Consider the following 19,145-nt stretch of genomic DNA (forward strand, 5'->3'; position numbering starts at 1 on the left):
AGAGAGGGAATACCGGGGCTACCTGAAGTGAGAGAAATTAATATTTAATGTAAACTGCCCAAGCGAAATATGAGATGCTGTTTCTCCAATTTGCATTTAGCCTCACTCTGACAATGAAGGAGACCTAGGTCAGAAAGGTCTGTGTAGGAATGGGAAGGTGAATGTCCGTCAACCTAGAGATCAGGTAGGTTCAGGTGGGCTGAGCGAAGGTGTTCCGTGAAACGATCGCCCAGTCTACGTTTGCTTAGAAAGGGAAATGGTAAGATTTAACTTCTGGAGTAAATAAATCTTGTTGCAATTGTGCAACGCCTGGAGGAAGCTGCACTCTCAGGATTATATACAGTTTTTTATCTGAAAAAGAAAGCAGGACAATGAGGAAGTGCAGCAAAATTTACACTGGACTGATTCCAGAAATAGCAGATTTGCTGAATGAGGAGAAATATAGTACAGGCTTGCAGTCTCTAGGGGTTGGAACAATCAGACATCGCCTCAGTGAAACTTACAAATATCTTTCAGAGCTTTATTGGCTGGATGCAGTGAGCCTTTCTCATAGTGGGGGTCCTGAACTGGGGCTCACCATCTCAGAATGAGGGTAGACAAAAATGCTGGAGAAACTCAGCGGGTGAGGCAGCATCTATGAAGAGAAGGAATAGGCGATGTTTCAGGTCGGGACCCTTCTCGACCCGAAACATCGCCTATTCCTTCTCTCCATAGATGCTGCCTCACCCGCTGAGTTTCTCCAGCATTTTGTCTACCTTCGATTTTTCCAGTATCTGCGGTTCCTTCTTAAACATCTCAGAATAAGGGGTAGATTTAGGACTGAGATGGGAATTTTTCACTCATAGGGTTTATCATCTGGCATTCTCATCACAGAGGGCAGTAGTGGCTCAGTTAATTTAAAGCAGAAATGTACGGATTTCTGGATATTAAGGGGCACAGGAGTTACATGGCTAATGCATGGAGATGAAGCCCAAGTAGCAGGTCAACCATAATCTTGATAAATGCCTATGCAGTTAAAGAGACAGATAGACAACCTTAAAAATGCTTATTTTTCTGTGCAGCAAGAAAACTTCTGTCAAGTTAAAAAATGTTGAAAATGTAGAGACATGCAAGAAGAAAATTGAACGGTGCTGATTGAGCTGGTTCCATATTCTGCAGGAACTAGTTCCACATTCTCCAAATGTTGGCTGCAAGTTGCACTGTTGTTTCCCACTCCTCCATCTTTCATCCCCATTTAACAATCCAACATGCTCTCTGAACAGCCTGTCGACTTTCTTCTCATGATGTACACATGATCTCCATCAACCAGAAATACAATTTTACAATCTTTACCTACAGCAACCATAAAAGCACGATAACAATGGATAAACAGAAAATACAGTGAATGAAATTCTCCCCAATGAAAGGAAGATCCATCAGGACATAATTTAGTTGAGTCTACCCAATGGACAATATGCCCTTGATACCATGTCTACAAAGTATCGATATTACATTTTACATTTACCAGATCATTACCAGGTTGAAGGGACCTGCTTGAATATTTTGTTTACAAATTTTCTTAGCAATAATGGATATAAAAATTACCATATAAAATGCATGCCACTTATTTTTTAAATGATTCAACGCCGTGTATTTCATTTATTCCAAAGAGGCAATTACACCAAAAAAAATGAATTTAAAGAAACATTCTAAACATATAACCAATTAGTTGAGTCATCAGGTACATAATTACAGCACACCAACGCACCTGCTATTTTCTCTCCAGGCTACAGCAGACCCGTTGCCTCCCAATGTAATCTACATACTGGAGCGGCTGATCCAGAATTTGTGTTGTTTGCACGTCCACCGCCGCCCGAACCCCGGCGGGCACGCACGTCACAATGCCTGGCTCGCCCACCCCGTCACAATGCCCGGCCACCCGAACCCCAGCTACCCCATCCGTCACAATGCCCGGCTCTCCCGCACGTCACAATGCCCGGCCACCCGAACCCTGGCTCGGCCCATCCGTCACAATGCCCGGCTCTCCAGCACGTCACAATGCCCGGCCACCCGAACCCCACCTAGCCCGCACGTCACAATGCCCGGCCACCCGAACCCCCGGCTCGCCCGCACTTGACAATGCCCGGCCACCTGAACACCTGCTCGCCTATCCGTCACAATGCCCGGCCACCCGAACCCCACCTAGCCCGCACGTCACAATGCCCGGCCACCCGAACCCCGGCTCGCCCGCACGTAACAATGCCCGGCCACCCGAACCCCGGCTCGCCCGCACGTAACAATGCCCGGCCACCTGAACACCGGCTCGCCTATCCGTCACAATGCCCGGCCACCCGAACCCCGGCTCGCCCGCACGTCACAACGCCCGGCCACCCGAACCCCGGCTCGCCCGCACGTCACAATGCCCGGCCACCCGAACCCCGGCTCGCCTATCCGTCACAATGCCCGGCCACCCGAACCCCGGCTCGCCCGCACGTCACAATGCCCGGCCACCCGAACCCCGGCTCGCCCGCACGTCACAACGCCCGGCCACCTGAACCCCGGCTCGCCCGCACGTCACAATGCCCGGCCACCCGAACCCCGGCTCGCCCGCACGTAACAATGCCCGCAGCCGTTTTCAAACGAGCAGCAAACGGACGAATCGGTTAGAAATGTCGGCTCGCGACCGTTCGGCAACCATTACCCAGCCTAGCTCGCAGCGAGAAAAAGCCAACAGGCCACTCATTTCAAGTCTCTTCACTCACCATCGATCAGCAACTTCTCTCAACAAGGCGTTGTTACGTTTTCTTCATTGTCCTGGTGACAGCTCCTCCACGGACGCGGCCATTTTGCTAGGACCCAAACATCGATCACGTGGTCTGGCCGCATTACGTCATGGGACCGGGTAAGTGGGGAGTGGGAGTGGGGGGGGGGGGGGGGGCTGATGGAGATGAGATGTGATGGAGGGAGAGAGGGACCTGATGGAGGGAGAGTGAGGGGTCTGATGGAGGGAGAGAGGGACCTGATGGAGGGAGAGAGGGGCTGATGGGGATGTGACAATAGACATTAGGTGCAGGAGTAGGCCATTCGGCCCTTCGAGCCAGCACCGCCATTCAATGTAATCATGGCTGATCATCCCCAATCAGTTCCTGCCTTCTCCACATATCCCCTGACTCCGCTATTTTTAAGAGCCCTGTGAGGGGCTGATGAGGATGTGATTGAGGGAGGTAGGGACCTGATGGCGAAGTGAGGGGTTGATGGAGGGACAGACTTACTGGATAAGTGAAGGGCTGATGAAGAGCGAGCGGCCGACAAAATGCAGAAGTAAGGGGCTGATGGAGGGAGGGACGGACCGCATGAAAAAGTGAGGGGCTGGTGGATGGAAGGAAGGAGGGAATGACCTGATGGAGAAGTGAGGGGCCGATGGATGGAGGGAATGACCTGATGGAGAAGTGAGGGGCCGATGGATGGAGGGAGTGACCTGATGGAGAAGTGAGGGGCTGATGGATGGAGGGAAGGAGGGAATGACCTGATGGAGAAGTGAGGGGCTGATGAAAAGGGGGGAACTAATGGAGACTCGAATGGGTGTGTAGATATTGAAGAGCAATTCTACCACATCTTTCGGTCTGAAGAAGGGTTCCAACCTGAAACGCCATCTGGCCATTTTCTCCAGAGATGCTGCTTGACCCAATGAATTACTCCAGCATTTTATGTCTATAAGCTAGCATCTGCAGTTCCTTTTTATTAAATTTTAACCACCTATTTCAGTCTGCACTTTTATGGCCCAGTTACCTAGTATAATTGATAAATTGATGTATTGTATCGGTTTATTATATTCTTGTGTTGTTGCTTTAACATGCCAGTAAATCTGCAGCAAATAAGAATTTCATTGTTCCATTCTGGTGCATGTGACTATAAAACACTCGAGGGAATGGCGTGAGGGAGAGGGCATTAAGTGAGATGGGGGAATAGTGCTGTGGGTAAAGGTACTGGAAGTCCAAGAGAAGCAGAAGGAGTGACGCAGGGGGCCTGTTATTGAATGTAATCTTTCCCTTCCAGGCTCCTTTGGGCTTCAGCAACCTCCCATTCCCCATATCTTTCCCCTTGCCAAAATTCTGTCCCCTCTAATTTCATTCCATAGTACACCGCCACCTTCCTTCAGGCTCCTCAATCAGACTTAACGCCAAAATAGACTTTTCTTAAGCTGCAAGGGAGTCAAGAGGAATGGGCGTTGGACAGGAAAGCAGCATTCTGGCTGAGATCAGATCAGCCATGATCTAGGTAAATTGTGGAGCAGGTTTGGCTTCCATATGGCATACTCCTGGTCCTATTCTTAACATAACCTCCTGACCGCATTCTTGTCAAGAAAAGGGAAGTTCTGAGGCTCACAAATTAAAATCTTATCCAAAGAGCGAGAGTTATATCACATTTTGGGATTTCAGATTGCACTACTAGAACTAGGTATTATGTTTTATTAACAAGGTTCTTTTGAGGAAGCCACACATACTTAAATTCAGTTTATAAAGTATTTACAACACAAACCTGGGTCATTCAGGCCAACAGATCTATGACATTGTTTATGCTCCAGTGTTTTATATTGCCCTGTCAACAAAGCCTTCTGTTCCAGCCTTCTGTTCCTTGTTTATCTAGATTGTCCATTGACTGAGTTTGATGTTCAGAACTGCCATTGCCCATTTGCTGATGCCACAACATTGCCCAAAGATGTACTCTAACCTCAGGGTTTCTCTGATATAATCATCTGTTCTGGAAGAATCGGTCTGTTCAGCAGAGACTCAATGTGTACAGGAAGTCACAAACAGCTCATGTGTTGGTGTCAAAACAAGCCTATGATTTCCTGTAAAAACACATTCCCTGGCATTCTTGGTCTTTTGCTTAAATCATCGCAGCAATGTTGACCCCCTCTTGTACAAATCCTGGAATGACACTGGCATTGATGTAAGACAGCAGTGCCAACCTCCACAATCCTCTCAGCGGTTTTCCATATAACCCTGTGCAGAGAATTATCTGCAGCCCCAGTTCCAGAGCTATTTTGCCTGAACCAGCCAGAGTTGATATAAGCCTCCCCTGGCCAGAGTACCTGATTAGCAGGCCTCCTCGCGATGTAGGTCTGAAGAAAGCATGGAGGAGTTGATTCGGCCATTGAGAAAGCAACAGGGAAGATAACTATCCCTGAGACCTGTAACTCTATTGGTACAAAGTCTTGCCTGAAAAGAGGCAGTGTGAGGGAATCTTAAACCAATCCGTTATGTGGCAGGATGGGGTCCAATTACTCCCCAGTCCTGACGCTCAGCACAGGAGCGCCACAAGGTTGTGTGCTGAGTCCCATTTTGTACACAATATAAACTTATGATTGTATACCAACACACAGTACAAATAGGATCATTAAGTTTGCGGACGACACGACTGTGGTGGGACTGATAAACAACAACGACGAGTCTGCCTACAGGGATGAAGTCCAAAAACTGACTGTCTGGTGTACCAAAAACAACCTGGTACTCAATCCATCGAAGACAAAAGAGCTGGTCGTTGACTTCAGGAGGAAGAGGAGAGGAACCTGCTCCTTTATACATCAAAGGAGACATGGTGGAGAGAGTCACTGGCTTTAAGTTCCTGGGAATAAACATCTCCCAGGACCTTAAATGGCAAATGAACACCGTCACTCTCGTGAGGAAGTCACATCAGCGGCTGTATTTCCTGAGGTCTCTGCGGAGAGCAAACGTCTCGCAGCCGCTGCTGTTGTCCTTCTACCGATGCGCCGTGGAGAGTATCCTCTCCTATGGAATCCTGGTGTGGTTTGCTAGCTGTACTGTGGCTGAGAGGAGGGCGTTGCAGGGAATTATAAAAACTGCGCAGAACATTACAAACGCCCAACTGCCCTCCTTGGATGACATATATAGGGCCCGATGCTTGCGCCGGGCCACAAATATCAAGCAGGACACATCCCACCCTGCCAACCACCTTTTTACTCTGCTACCCTCTGGGAGGCGATTCAGGACTCTGAAGGCTCGCACCGGTAGACTAAAGAATAGTTTCTACCCATGTGCGATAAAAGAGCTAAATTCCAACAGAGAATGCTGGGGAAGCAAAATGTAATTCTAAGAAATGCCGCCAAATTCTTTTAAATTCTTTTAAATTCTTTTAAAATACCTATTTATTTTTTACTAATAAGTGTACATATGTGTCAATGGTTGTCGTGTTTGTATTTTTTTAACCGGAGGAGATGTAATGGAATTTCGTTGCACAGTATTGTGCAATGACAATAAACGTATTCATTCATTCATTCATTCATTCATTGAGTAGGAAATAATTAATTTTGCAATAGGTTTACACAATTCTATGAAAGATGCATGCTCTCCTAATTTTTGTTGTAAAAAAAGACGTTTGTATGGCTTCCTCTGAAGTTATTAACTAAAAATGTGTTTTGAAGTGGTACTGCTGCTGGTATGTCTTCACTGATTGTTCCAGGGTGTATCAGCAACTCATTATTACTATTACAGAATTCTGAGCTTGACCTGCAGAGGAGCTCCCCTGGGTTATGGATGACCCGACTTACAGTTAACTAACTTTATGCAGATTTTCCCCATACTTTTTTTTAAAAAGCATTTTTCAAGTAACAATAAAAATGTTTCATGGTTTTCAGTAAATATTCCATTAGTTAAATTAGGGGTAGTGTTAGGGTGTTAGAATTCTAACATTTCCAATGAAAGAAAGAAATATACAAGTACAAAATACAAAGTGCAGGAGGAACTTAGCTGGTCAGGCAGCATTCGGGGAGGGAATGGACAGGTAATGTCTTGGGTCAGGATTCTTCTTCAGAATGATGAAGGGTCCTAACCCAAAACTCCCTGTCTATTCTCTCCTCAGATACTGCCTGACCCGCTTTCTCTAGCATTTTGTGTTTTGCTCAAGATTCCAGTATCTGCAGTCTTTTGTGCCTTGAAACGTACAAGTATATGTAGAGTAATATGTACATGAGTAGCAATTAAAAATAGAGAGTTTTCTGGAACAGAAATCTTACATTGCCCAGGAACTGCCTGTTTCTTCCAACAGAGGGTGCTTTACTACAAGCCAAATCATCTCATAAGTGCAGCTTACTCAAAGCCCTGTGTCAGTGCTGTCTGCTGCAGTGAGCCAGGATTAGTAGTTGGTAGCTAAAAATGCTGGAGAAACTCAGCGGGTGAGGCAGCATCTATGGAACGAAGGAATAGGTGACGTTTCGGGTCGAGACCCTTCTTCAAGTCTGAATACACACATTGAACTCGACTCAATAACCAAAAATCTGTAGCCTCCTTTTGCCCTGGTATTTTATTCAATTCACATGTATAATTAATAATGTTTTATTATTAATGTTTTATGTGTCATTCCTAATTTTCACTGTATGTCATGTTGTCACTTGTGGGTGGACTGTATGTCATGTTGTCCTTGCATATGAATACTTGGCCAATAAACTTATTCATTCATTCATTCATTCATTCATTCATTTAATGCCTTCCACGAAAGTCTACAACCAAGGAAGAGGAGTCTGCAAAGACCAAAATAAAATTGTATTTAATTTTATGTATCCTTAGCTCTTTAACTGAGTGAAATCCAGGTTAGCCGGGAAGTGGTGTTAGGTAAATAACTGAGTGAAATCCAGGTTAGCCGGGAAGTGGTGTTAGGTAAATTGAATGGATTAAAAGCCAATAAATCCCCAGGGCCAGATAGGCTCCATCCCAGAGTACTTAAGGAAGTAGCCGCCCCAGAAATAGTGGATGCATTAGTGATAATTTTTCAAAACTCTTTAGATTCTGTAGTAGTTCCTGAGGATTGGAGGGTAGCTAATGTAACCCCACTTTTTAAGAAGGGAGGGAGAGAGAAAACGGGGAATTACAGACCAGTTAGTCTAACATTGGTAGTGGGGAAACTGCTAGAGTCAGTTATTAAAGATGGGATATTTGGAAAGTGGTGAAATCATTGGACAAAGTCAGCATGGATTTATGAAAGGTAAATCATGTCTGACGAATCTTATAGAATTTTTCGAGGATGTAACTAGTAGAGTGGATAAGGGAGAACCAGTGGATGTGTTATATCTGGACTTTCAGAAGGCTTTCGACAAGGTCCCACATAAGAGATTAGTATACAAACTTAAAGCACACGGTATTGGGGGTTCAGTATGATGTGGATAGAGAACTGGCTGGCGGACAGGAAGCAAAGAGTAGGAGTAAACGGGTCCTTTTCACAATGCAGGCAGTGACTAGTGGGGTACCGCAAGGCTCAGTGCTGGGACCCCAGCTATTTACAATATATATTAATGATTTGGACGAGGGAATTCAATGCAACATCTCCAAGTTTGCCGATGACACAAAGCTGGGGGGCAGTGTTAGCTGTGAGGAGGATGCTAGGAGGCTGCAAGGTGACTTGGATAGGTTGGGTGAGTGGGCAAATGCATGGCAGATGCAGTATAATGTGGATAAATGTGAGGTTTTCCACTTTGGTGGCAAAAACAGGAAAGTAGACTATTATCTGAATTGTGGCCGATTCGGAAAAGGGGAGATGCAACGAGACCTGGGTGTCATGGTACACCAGTCATTGAAAGTAGGCATGCAGGTGCAGCGGTCAGTGAAGAAAGCGAATGGTATGTTAGCATTCATAGCAAAAGGATTTGAGTATAGGAGCAGGGAGGTTCTACTGCAGTTGTACAGGGTCTTGGTGAGACCACACCTGGAGTATTGCATACAGTTTTGGTCTCCTAATGTGAGGAAAGACATTCTTGCCGTAGAGGGAGTACAGAGAAGGTTCACCAGACTGATTCCTGGGATGTCAGGACTTTTATATGAAGGAAGACTGGATAGACTCGGCTTGTACTCGCTAGAATTTAGAAGATTGAGGGGGGATCTTATAGAAACTTACAAAATTCTTAAGGGGTTGGACAGGCTAGATGCAGGAAGATTGTTCCCGATGTTGGGGAAGTCCAGAACAAGGGGTCACAGTTTAAGGATAAGGGGGAAATCTTTTAGGACCGAGATGAGAAAAACATTTTTCACAGAGTGGTGAATCTCTGGAATTCTCTACCACAGAAAGTAGGTGAGGCCAATTCATTGGCTATATTTAAGAGGGAGTTAGATGTGGCTAAAGGGATCAGGGGGTATGGAGAGAAGGGAGGTATAGGATACTGAGTTGGATGATCAGCCATGATCATATTGAATGGCGGTGCAGGCTCGAAGGGACGAATGGCCTACTCCTGCACCTATTTTCTATGTTAACATTTGCATTTTTATTAATTTAGGGATCCTTTGGTCAATTTCATTTTTGGAGCTATATTACACTGGATAAATCCATTAGCTTATAAATCAGGACTAACTATATTAAATAGCTGTGTCTAAGGGTAGCAGAGGCCACTGCAGATGTGAATACATCAAGAGAATGTTCAAGTTAAAAAGCAAGCTTCTTGATTACAGTATCTCTCCCCCACCCCTCACCTCCAGAAAAACGGGATTGGATAAGCCATGTATAGAAAATAGTAGGAACAATCAATAATCAACAGCACAGTGTGATAACCTTGCACCAGGTCACAGTGACCTTGCTTACAACTCTAAACTAAACTCTGCCACCCTGATAAGGGAAACAATGAAAGCAACCAACATAATCAAGTGACACACCTACCATTCTCTCTTCTCCCCACTCCCGTTCGGTAGATGCTCGAAAGCACTTTCCACCAGATTCAAGAACAGCTTCGTCCCCGTTATCAAACTGATGAATAGACTTCTCATTTGCCAAGAATACATTAATTTTCTCCCAACGTACCTTGTTACCTAACAATTTTCTTTTTATTCTGCAATTTCTGTTGTTGTAACACTATAGTCTTCACAGTTTATTTTATAGTTTTTGCACTACCTGTTGTGCTCATATGTAGCTTGATTGTACTCATGTATGGTATGATTTGTCTGGTTAGCACGCAAAACGTCCTTTGAAAGAAAGCAGTCAAGATACTACATACTGTAGCATGCGTGGTATTTGACATGTAGGAAATAAATCCTATTCACTGAGTACCCACAATTAGAATTTTAACAGATTTTTATTGCATTAATCTTTGGACATTGGCAAAGGAATGAACAGATTAGGGAGTTGAAGTGGGCGCATGTGCGGAGCTCTTCTGGAGTGTGCGCATGTGCAAGACTTTTCCGGAGTGCGCATGTGCGAAGTATTTCGGGCGGGAAAGGCCTGCGGAATCAGCCATGTTTGCCAGACGTTTCTGAGTTTATGTATTAAAGACATAAGTTGTTTAAAGCTTAAATAAAGTTAAGTAAATTACGAGTACTGAAAACTTTCATTTGCCTCACAACAGGAGTTCAATGCATGACTGTTGGAGTGGTCTTGGAAAGAGGACTCCATTTTGACTATTACCACTGGAAAAGGTCCTTTGCCTTTGAACTGTGCAGGGACCAGGATTATGGTGGAAAGGATAGTTGTGACTATCACAGGAATTTTAATTGCCGCAAGGTTTGGAATGTAGAATTCAGGAGGAGAAGATAGTATTAAGAGTTCAAAAATCAGTATGCGATTGAAAAACAAAGGCATGAATGATTAAACAAGGAGAGTGAAATAAAGTATAAGTAAAAGATTAGAAGGAAATAAGAACATGCAGCCAAAATAAACAAACATTCTCAATACTAAAGTAGAGAGTACAAAAAAAAATGTAAATTAATTTCAATTTTAAGGTACAACATCAAACTTTCTGAGATATTAAATTGCCAGTATCATGCATAATACACAAGTGCCAACATCAAGTATTACCATCAATGAATCTATCACCAAAGAATATCCTGGAGAGGTTTATCATTGATCAAAAGCTTGTGCAGCAGACACAAATATTTTGGTTACAGAAACAAAGTACAGCTGAGTAACTTGGACTCACCTCTTACTTCCCAATACCTTTACATTTACACGTCACAAGCCAGGAATATGATGGTGTAATTGTTACTTGTCTGGATGATTGCAACTTCAGTCGTAGTGTAATACAGCAAGGAAACATGACATTTCGTACACTACATCCACACTGACAAGTGAATACCCATCCATATTAATCACATCTTGCATTAGTTGGCCCATAACCTATACCTCGGCAATTATAATGCATGCTCAGGCATTTCTTAAATGCTGTCAGGTGATTTGCTTCCATCACTCATAGGCAGTGTATTCCAAGCTCTCACCAATCTCTGGGTAAAAATAGTCCCCCTCAGATCCTCCTTAAACCCCCTATCTAAATCTAAGTTGTCTACTTTCCTCAAGTCTGTCCAATCTCTACTCTTCAATCATGTCTCTCTCTCTCCCCCCCCCCCCCCCCCCCCCCTCCTCCCCCCCTTAACATCTTCCATTCCAGAGAAAACAGGCCTAGCCTCACTTGTCAGTCTTCATAGGTCTTGAGCCAGACACAGCTGTTTATATTTGGTGAATAGATCTCTTGATGGAAAGGAACAACTTCTACATCTTTCAACACCTCCAGATGCTCGACTGTGGATTCCCACATGAGTAGATTTGACCAATTTACTATGGATAGTCTTTGTCTCTGGGCAAAGCCTTGAGGCTTAATAGAGATTACATACTCAACTTTACATTGATAATGCATACAAATGTACAAAGTCAAAGTTGTACAGAACAGACCTTCTAACCCAAATCATCCATGCTGACCAAGATGCTCATTTATGCTAGACCCATTTGCTTGCATTTGCCCATCTATATACTAAAAGTCTCATCTTGTGTGTGTGTGTATGTTTTGTATCTTCCTCAAAACGTTATGCGCTAGCGCTTAAAATTTTACATATTCTCTCAAATTTGTCCCCTCCACACCGTACTTAGGTTCACTTAATATTTCATCCTATATTTCTTGAGTTATTCGTGATTTAAGTTTTTTTAAAAGCCGAAAAACGCTTCTCAAAGAGCTTTTCTCCAGCAGCTTCCGGTGATGATGTCACAATGTCATCTCACAGACATCCAATCACTTCCCCTTTTCCCAACTTGACACCATTCAGATAATAATCTGCTTTCCTGTCTTTACCACCAAAGTTGATAACCTCACATTTATCCACATAAAACTGCATTTGCCCACTCACCCAACCTGTCCAAGTCACCCTGCATCCTCATAGCATCCTCCTCACAGTTCACTCTGCCACCCAGCTTTGTGTCATCTGCAAATTTGCTAATGTTACTTTTAATCCCTTCATATACTTTTAGTTGATTCTTGCCTTTTGAGCTTTTCATACTACACATTTATAGTAGTTTCAACTAGCTAAGTTCCATCCACTGAAACTATATCAAATCCACTCTTTCAAAAGGAGTTTTAGCAATCCTCAAATGACTAATCGTTTTCCCTACTGTCTTCTTTGTTATATTCCTGATGTCCATGTGGAGAATCTTCTGGAATTTTTTTAATATAATGCATTATATAATGCAATATTTTGGAAAACAAAACCTGCATGTATCCAACATAGGAGGGGGCAAAGTGCATTATATAGCTACATGGTTGAAAGCAAATGGAAATGAATGCACACAATTTCTTTTTTCAGAATTGTGGGACATACTCTCATTCCAAAAGAAATCTGTTGAGATGTTATTTTGGTATAATAAGTAAAGTATTTTTGTTAAATTTTACTGAAAACTACTCTTTACCATGGTTACCGTCAACCATATACATTATGATTTCCAAGAATGCCCATTCTGTGCTTGCCTCATTTTTTGATCAACTATCATTGTTCCCCCACCAAATACAATTTAAAAATCCAGTCTGGGAGTCACTGTCTTATAGACATAAAATACTGAAGTCAACGGGACAGGCAGCATCTCTGGAGAGAAGGAACGGGTGACATTTCCGGTCGAGACCCTTCTTCAGACTGAAAGTCACGGGAAAGGGAAACGAGAGATATAGATGATGATGTAGAGAGATGTAGACCAAATGTATGAGTCACAGAGGGGGAGCAGTGAGAGAGGGAGTTGCAGAACTCTTGTCGGAGGGAGGAGATCTTCTTTAAAGTAGACATACCTTGAGGAGATTTCACAGCGGAGCAGCCAAAATGTGTAGGAAGGACCTGCAGATGCTGGATTAAACGAAGATAAACACATTGAGAGATTCCTTCTCTCCAGAGATGCTGCCTGTCCCGCTGTTACAGCATTTTGTGTCTAGTGTTATAACACATTATCAACTGAGCAGTATAGGCCTATTATACACTCTACAATTCCATAAATAACATTGGGCATAATCAAAAAAAATCCATACCCATATTAGTGGTACAACATCACTATAATAGAATTATAACATTTGAGCAGTTCATTTGGCATGGCTATGCAGCTCTGGTAGCAAAGCAACATCTCTCTCAGATACCCACCTTCCCATACAACTTTTCATTAAAACAACTATTCATTAAACAATTAAATCAGGCTCCCAATATATGTATGTAGGAAGAAATTCTGAGCAATTATTTTAATCAAATTTTAATCTTCACACAAATTAAACACTACATTATACGATGTTACAATCACTTCAACGATCACAACAGCTGGCTTCATGTATCAAAACAATCAAACAGCTTCTACAAAAGGTGCAGCTCTTTAAAGATTTTTTTCTTGCAGATTACAAGTAGAAAATATTGTACACATTTCAATAAACAAAAACAGTTCAAAATATTGTTTTATAATTTTGCTACAAGAATTAAAAATAGACAATATTGTGAAAATTGGAAAGGCATATTTTGGTGATTCTATTCTGTAAGTTTTGGAAAGCTCAAAGCCACTGAACATTTCTTACAATGGGAAGAAACTAATTCATGTTCAATGTAGCATTAATAGAAAAATAAAATCATTTACAAATTCAGTGTTTGAAAGGAATTTCTCCTTATTTACACAATTTTGGAAGCCAATCCAAATTCATTTATAGTTTTACGTTCAGAAACAAATCACAACAGGTCGAACAGTTGGTTTTTACATCTATAAAAACACATATTTCATCTTCTGACATTGAAAATGTTTTTGAACCATTCTGAACTGAATTGCACAAAGATAAATTTTAATATAATTCACCATGTTGTGCAGATAATACAAAGTTAATAAAATGTTTCACCTTGTAAACTTGATACAGCTAATATACCATTAATTACAGTGCAATGTTGCAAATACCATGGAATAAAAATGCTACCATTACTTTACTTTAAATATTCATATCAACCATGGATAATTGGACAAACCCAGAATGTTGAAACCAAGACTAGTTAAAAGAATGGAACCATGGTATTCAATTATGCTTAGCCCTCTCGACAACTACTATTAAAATGAGTATTGAATATATAAAGAACAGATTCATTACAAGCAGAGGTGATGGTGTTTTTTTTTTTTGTCCTACTTCATGGAAAAGGAACATTCTTATTTTTTAATGTATTTACTACACGGCAATATCACTCCCTATTTTACATTCACCATTTTAAAAGGTTGACAGTAGTGGCATGGGGGAAAAAATCCATGTAACGGTGATTAAGAATTTGCATAAAAATGGAATGAGAGAATATTTAAATAAAATAGTGTACAACACAAATGAAGGGGTATTTAAAGCAATTGTTGTCAAACTTTATCAGGTAAGTCACAAATGTCCCCATTTTATTCCCCCCCCCCCCCCCCAAACAGCTAAAGTATTCTATTTAGGACCTGATATCTTGTCAATTTTATTGGAAGTATAAAAATATTGTGCTTGGATGCACATTGCAACTTCTTAAACATTACTTATTTTACACTGGACCAGCTCAAAAGGAAACTGAATGAAAATATTTTGTCACAGTCACAAACTACCTTTTTAAATGACCAGTGGTTGATGTTGGCAGAGCCTCAAAAAGCTTCATTGCACAGCATCAAAAGCTACAAGTTTAGGGAAATTAAGAATAGTATGAATTTTCCATTTCTTGCAATATTTCAAGTACTTCTACATTTTCATATTGATCAAGTAAAAATTGAGTGTTTCTATTTCTCTTAAAAGCTTCAATTATTACACCAGAAATTAATTAAAATCAGAAAAATGCTCAGTGCTCAATAACCATATATGACCACAGACTTCATCCAGTATTTATAGAACTTGATGCAACAATGCCTGTTTAACCAGTTTAGCCTCATCTGCAAACAAGAACTGGAGTGGGTTAAGTCTATTCAGCATAAATCATTGACTCAAAATAAAATCCAAATCCGAATGTAGCCTGTTATTAGGAATGGGATTGTGGTGATGGTGCAATTTCACTTTATGCTATATTACCCAAACTAAAGTGACTACTAAAAAAAGGCAAAAATCTTTCATCAAAATAATATAAACCATAATAGCTGATAACCAAGTTACATATTACAGACTCACTTCTTGAACCATAAAGAAAATAAGTATTCAGTGTTTCAAAATGTAGATGATCAACATGTTTTGGAGATTGTTTTGAATGTCCTTTCTTTCTCTGCCAACACAGCTGATGATTAGACAAATTAAAAATACATAGTAGGTGCATCGTAGGGTAATAAGTATTTTCTTTGTGTAGAGAAGGAGATTCCTCTCGTGATATTGTGCATCTCTGTTGTTCACATCTGTTGTTCATGGTGGCATTATTGCTAGAAAATTTGAAGTTTTGAAATCAGCCCTTCAGACGAGTCTCTATGAAGCCAAAGGTCAATTAACTCCCATGCAGATTTGTAAGTAGATTGTGATCTTGCAATATTGGTAGATCTACAATGCAAGCCAAGCACAGGATAACATTTAACAACAGAGCATGGACAGTGGTTAGACTCATGACTTGAAAATTCTATGGTACATCTATTACGCAACTTAGGAGCATCATTTTGTTCAGAGCTCAAATGTCCATGGATATATGCTAAAAGACTGGAGGTCAACCTATACCCATTTAAGCACAAGATGGAACTAATCTTGGTAATCATCTAAGGTACACAAAAAAGCTGGAGAAACTCAGCGGGTGCAGCAGCATCTATGGAGCGAAGGAAAAAGGCAACGTTTCGGGCCGAAACCCTTCTTCAGACTTGTAATCATCTACTTGTTCATGTATCCACAGTTGTAACAATTTACATCTTTCTCATCTAAAACTCTGTTGTCGCATTATAGAAATGGCAGAAGGGAAAAATGCAGTGGATGCAATATATGGATCTTGGGAAAGCCTTTGTTCAATTCAACTCCGAGTTATTAAACAGAATTAAACTGTATTAAATTAGAGAATTTCAAACTGGATTAAAAATCACCAATGAGGGAGAAATTAGGATATGGGTTTTAGAATGGTAGGAACTTTCTAGTAGTGCTTATGAAGATTTTAAGGATATGGACCACTTATGAACAATGTACCACAATGAGTTGATATAAACAAAACTGTAAAAGAAATAATGGGGGGAGGGATAAATGTGAACGTTCCAAGACCAACATAAACATCATGGGCGAAATAATCTGCCGTGGTGTATGAAAATATGAGATAAGTAAACATCTGAATCATGACATAGGTTGCTGATGGTTTCAGCAATCATTACAACACAAACACGTCATTAATTGTTTGAGCATCATGCCTGAAGTCTAAGCTTCCACTATATATTCATTTGCTTGGAAAAATGGAAGACCTAAAAGTTGAACACCCTTTGTGGATGGAGTTCCCTGCCGAGGACCTTCACCCCCTTTCACCCTTCCCCTCCCACTTCCAGCACGTTACTCCACTAATCTTTTCAATGGTTGATTCCTAGTGGACCAGCGAAGACCCCATACTTGCAGATCACAAGGGTTTAAGACTTAAATTGGTTATCTCAAATAGCATTCCTCCAAATTTCCCAATAGAGTTTGGGGAAAGTAGTCTGCGTTCAAGGCACAAAAACAAACCCTAATGTCAGCTGATTTATGAAATATCAATACAAGTGCCAGTGAAGTCAACTGAAATTAGTCAAATTTTAAGAAAAAAGATGCTAAAGGTTTTATGATCGTAGTTTCACCAGAATAATGTTAATTTTCACAAACTACAGCAGAACCTCTATTGTGAGAGGTGGCCAATATTAAATCAATTTAAAATATTCTAATCTTCCATCATCTCTGTGGTCAAGTACTGTTTCAAAGATCCCAGTTGAGTTTTTGCTTTATTTATTTTTTTTTAAACATTTGTTCTAAGTATACTTTGCACAAAACTTTCAAGACTGTACTTTCTTTAACTGACTCACTTGTTAAAGAAGGTCAAGAATGTATTTGTAGTCCTAACCTTTCATTCAAATGCACTTTGTGTTCATGATGGTCTTGGTATCTGGTCCAAGTTGTTGTTCAAGACAGCATAATTGTTCGAGGTTGATGTGTTTTCCACTTCTAGCCTTTTTCGTTTTGAATGATTCTGTTCACTTTCCTTTCGTCTTGACTTAATTGGCAATACCAACATGATCAAAAGGGGAACAATATGTAGACAGTAATACCAAGATCTAGGAAAGAAAATAATTCATAGCCAAGTATGTAATAATCACATTCTATAAACACTGTTTACACATTAATTTCTCTCAAAAAATACTTTTGGCACCCATCGAATATTGGCAAGCATCTGAAAGAGATAATATAAAGTAACAAATGCATCTGCTCAAAAATACTTGGGTTGTTCGAGACAATCAACTTTCAAAAACATCTAGGATCATCATCAATAAAAGGAAATCCTGAGGATTGGAGGGTAGCTAATGTAACCCCACTTTTTAAAAAGGGAGGGAGAGAGAAAACGGGGAATTACAGACCAGTTAGTCTAACATCGGTAGTGAGGAAAATGCTGGAGTCAGTTATTAAAGATGGGATAGCAGCACATTTGGAAAGTGGTGAATTCATTGGACAAAATCAGCATGGATTTATGAAAGGTAAATCATGTCTGACGAATCTTATAGAATTTTTCGAGGATGTAACTAGTAGAGTGGATAAGGGAGAACCAGTGGATGTGTTATATCTGGACTTTCAGAAGGCTTTCGACAAGGTCCCACATAAGAGATTAGTATACAAACTTAAAGCACACGGTATTGGGGGTTCAGTATGATGTGGATAGAGAACTGGCTGGCGGACAGGAAGCAAAGAGTAGGAGTAAACGGGTCTTTTTCACAATGCAGGCAGTGACTAGTGGGGTACCGCAAGGCTCAGTGCTGGGACCCCAGCTATTTACAATATATATTAATGATTTGGACGAGGAACTTAGCTGGTCAGGCAGCATTCAGGGAGGGAATGGAGAGGTAATGTCTTGGGTCAGGATTCTTCTTCAGAATGATGAAGGGTCCTAACCCAAAACTCCCTGTCTATTCTCTCCTCAGATACTTCCTGACCCGCTTTCTCTAGCATTTTGTGTTTTGCTCAAGATTCCAGTATCTGCAGTCTTTTGTGCCTTGAAATGTACAAGTATATGTAGAGTAATATGTACATGAGTAGCAATCAAAAATAGAGAGTTTTCTGGAACAGAAATCTTACGTTGCCCAGGAACTGCCTGTTTCTTCCAACAGAGGGTGCTTTACTACAAGCCAAATCATCTCATAAGTGCAGCTTACTCAAAGCCCTGTGTCAATGCTGTCTGCTGCAGTGAGCAAGGATTAGTAGTTGGTAGCTAAAAATGCTGGAGAAACTCAGCGGGTGAGGCAGCATCTATGGAACGAAGGAATAGGTGACGTTTCGGGTCGAGACCCTTCTTCAAGTCTGAATACACACATTGAACTCGACTCAATAACCAAAAATCTGTAGCCTCCTTTTGCCCTGGTATTTTATTCAATTCACATGTATAATTAATAATGTTTTATTATTAATGTTTTATGTGTCATTCCTAATTTTCACTGTATGTCATGTTGTCACTTGTGGGTGGACTGTATGTCATGTTGTCCTTGCATATGAATACTTGGCCAATAAACTTATTCATTCATTCATTCATTCATTTAATGCCTTCCACGAAAGTCTACAACCAAGGAAGAGGAATCTGCAAAGACCAAAATAAAATTGTATTTAATTTTATGTATCCTTAGCTGAGTGAAATCCAGGTTAGCCGGGAAGTGGTGTTAGGTAAATTGAATGGATTAAAAGCCAATAAATCCCCAGGGCCAGATAGACTGCATCCCAGAGTACTTAAGGAAGTAGCCGCCCCAGAAATAGTGGATGCATTAGTGATAATTTTTCAAAA

General features: G+C 41.2%; 2 protein-coding genes across 11 annotated transcripts in view; both read right to left on the reverse strand.

The window, feature by feature from the left end:
* Positions 1–2,872, reverse strand: part of kidins220 (kinase D interacting substrate 220) — a 99,285-nt gene extending 96,413 nt beyond the window's left edge. For 5 of the 9 annotated variants that reach the window (XM_033021636.1, XM_033021630.1, XM_033021633.1 and 2 more), the window contains exon 1: positions 2,742–2,872. The gene's annotated coding sequence lies outside the window, so the exon portion shown is untranslated. Of the gene's footprint in view, positions 1–1,747; positions 1,887–2,741 lie in introns of those variants that run through there. The other 4 variants (XM_033021629.1, XM_033021634.1, XM_033021637.1 and 1 more) reach the window with 4 other exon arrangements.
* Positions 2,873–13,445: 10,573 nt separating this feature from the next.
* mboat2 (membrane bound O-acyltransferase domain containing 2) overlaps positions 13,446–19,145 on the reverse strand; it is a 136,902-nt gene continuing 131,202 nt past the window's right edge. For both annotated transcript variants that reach the window (XM_033021639.1, XM_033021638.1), the window contains 2 exons: positions 17,226–17,436; positions 13,446–15,712 (listed from right to left, as the gene is read on the reverse strand). In XM_033021639.1, the coding sequence (XP_032877530.1) occupies positions 17,250–17,436 (187 nt within the window). In that variant the 3' untranslated portion in view covers positions 13,446–15,712; positions 17,226–17,249. The remainder of the gene's footprint in view (positions 15,713–17,225; positions 17,437–19,145) is intronic.

Source organism: Amblyraja radiata, chromosome 5, assembly GCF_010909765.2.
Source record: "Amblyraja radiata isolate CabotCenter1 chromosome 5, sAmbRad1.1.pri, whole genome shotgun sequence".
NCBI lineage: Eukaryota > Metazoa > Chordata > Chondrichthyes > Rajiformes > Rajidae > Amblyraja > Amblyraja radiata.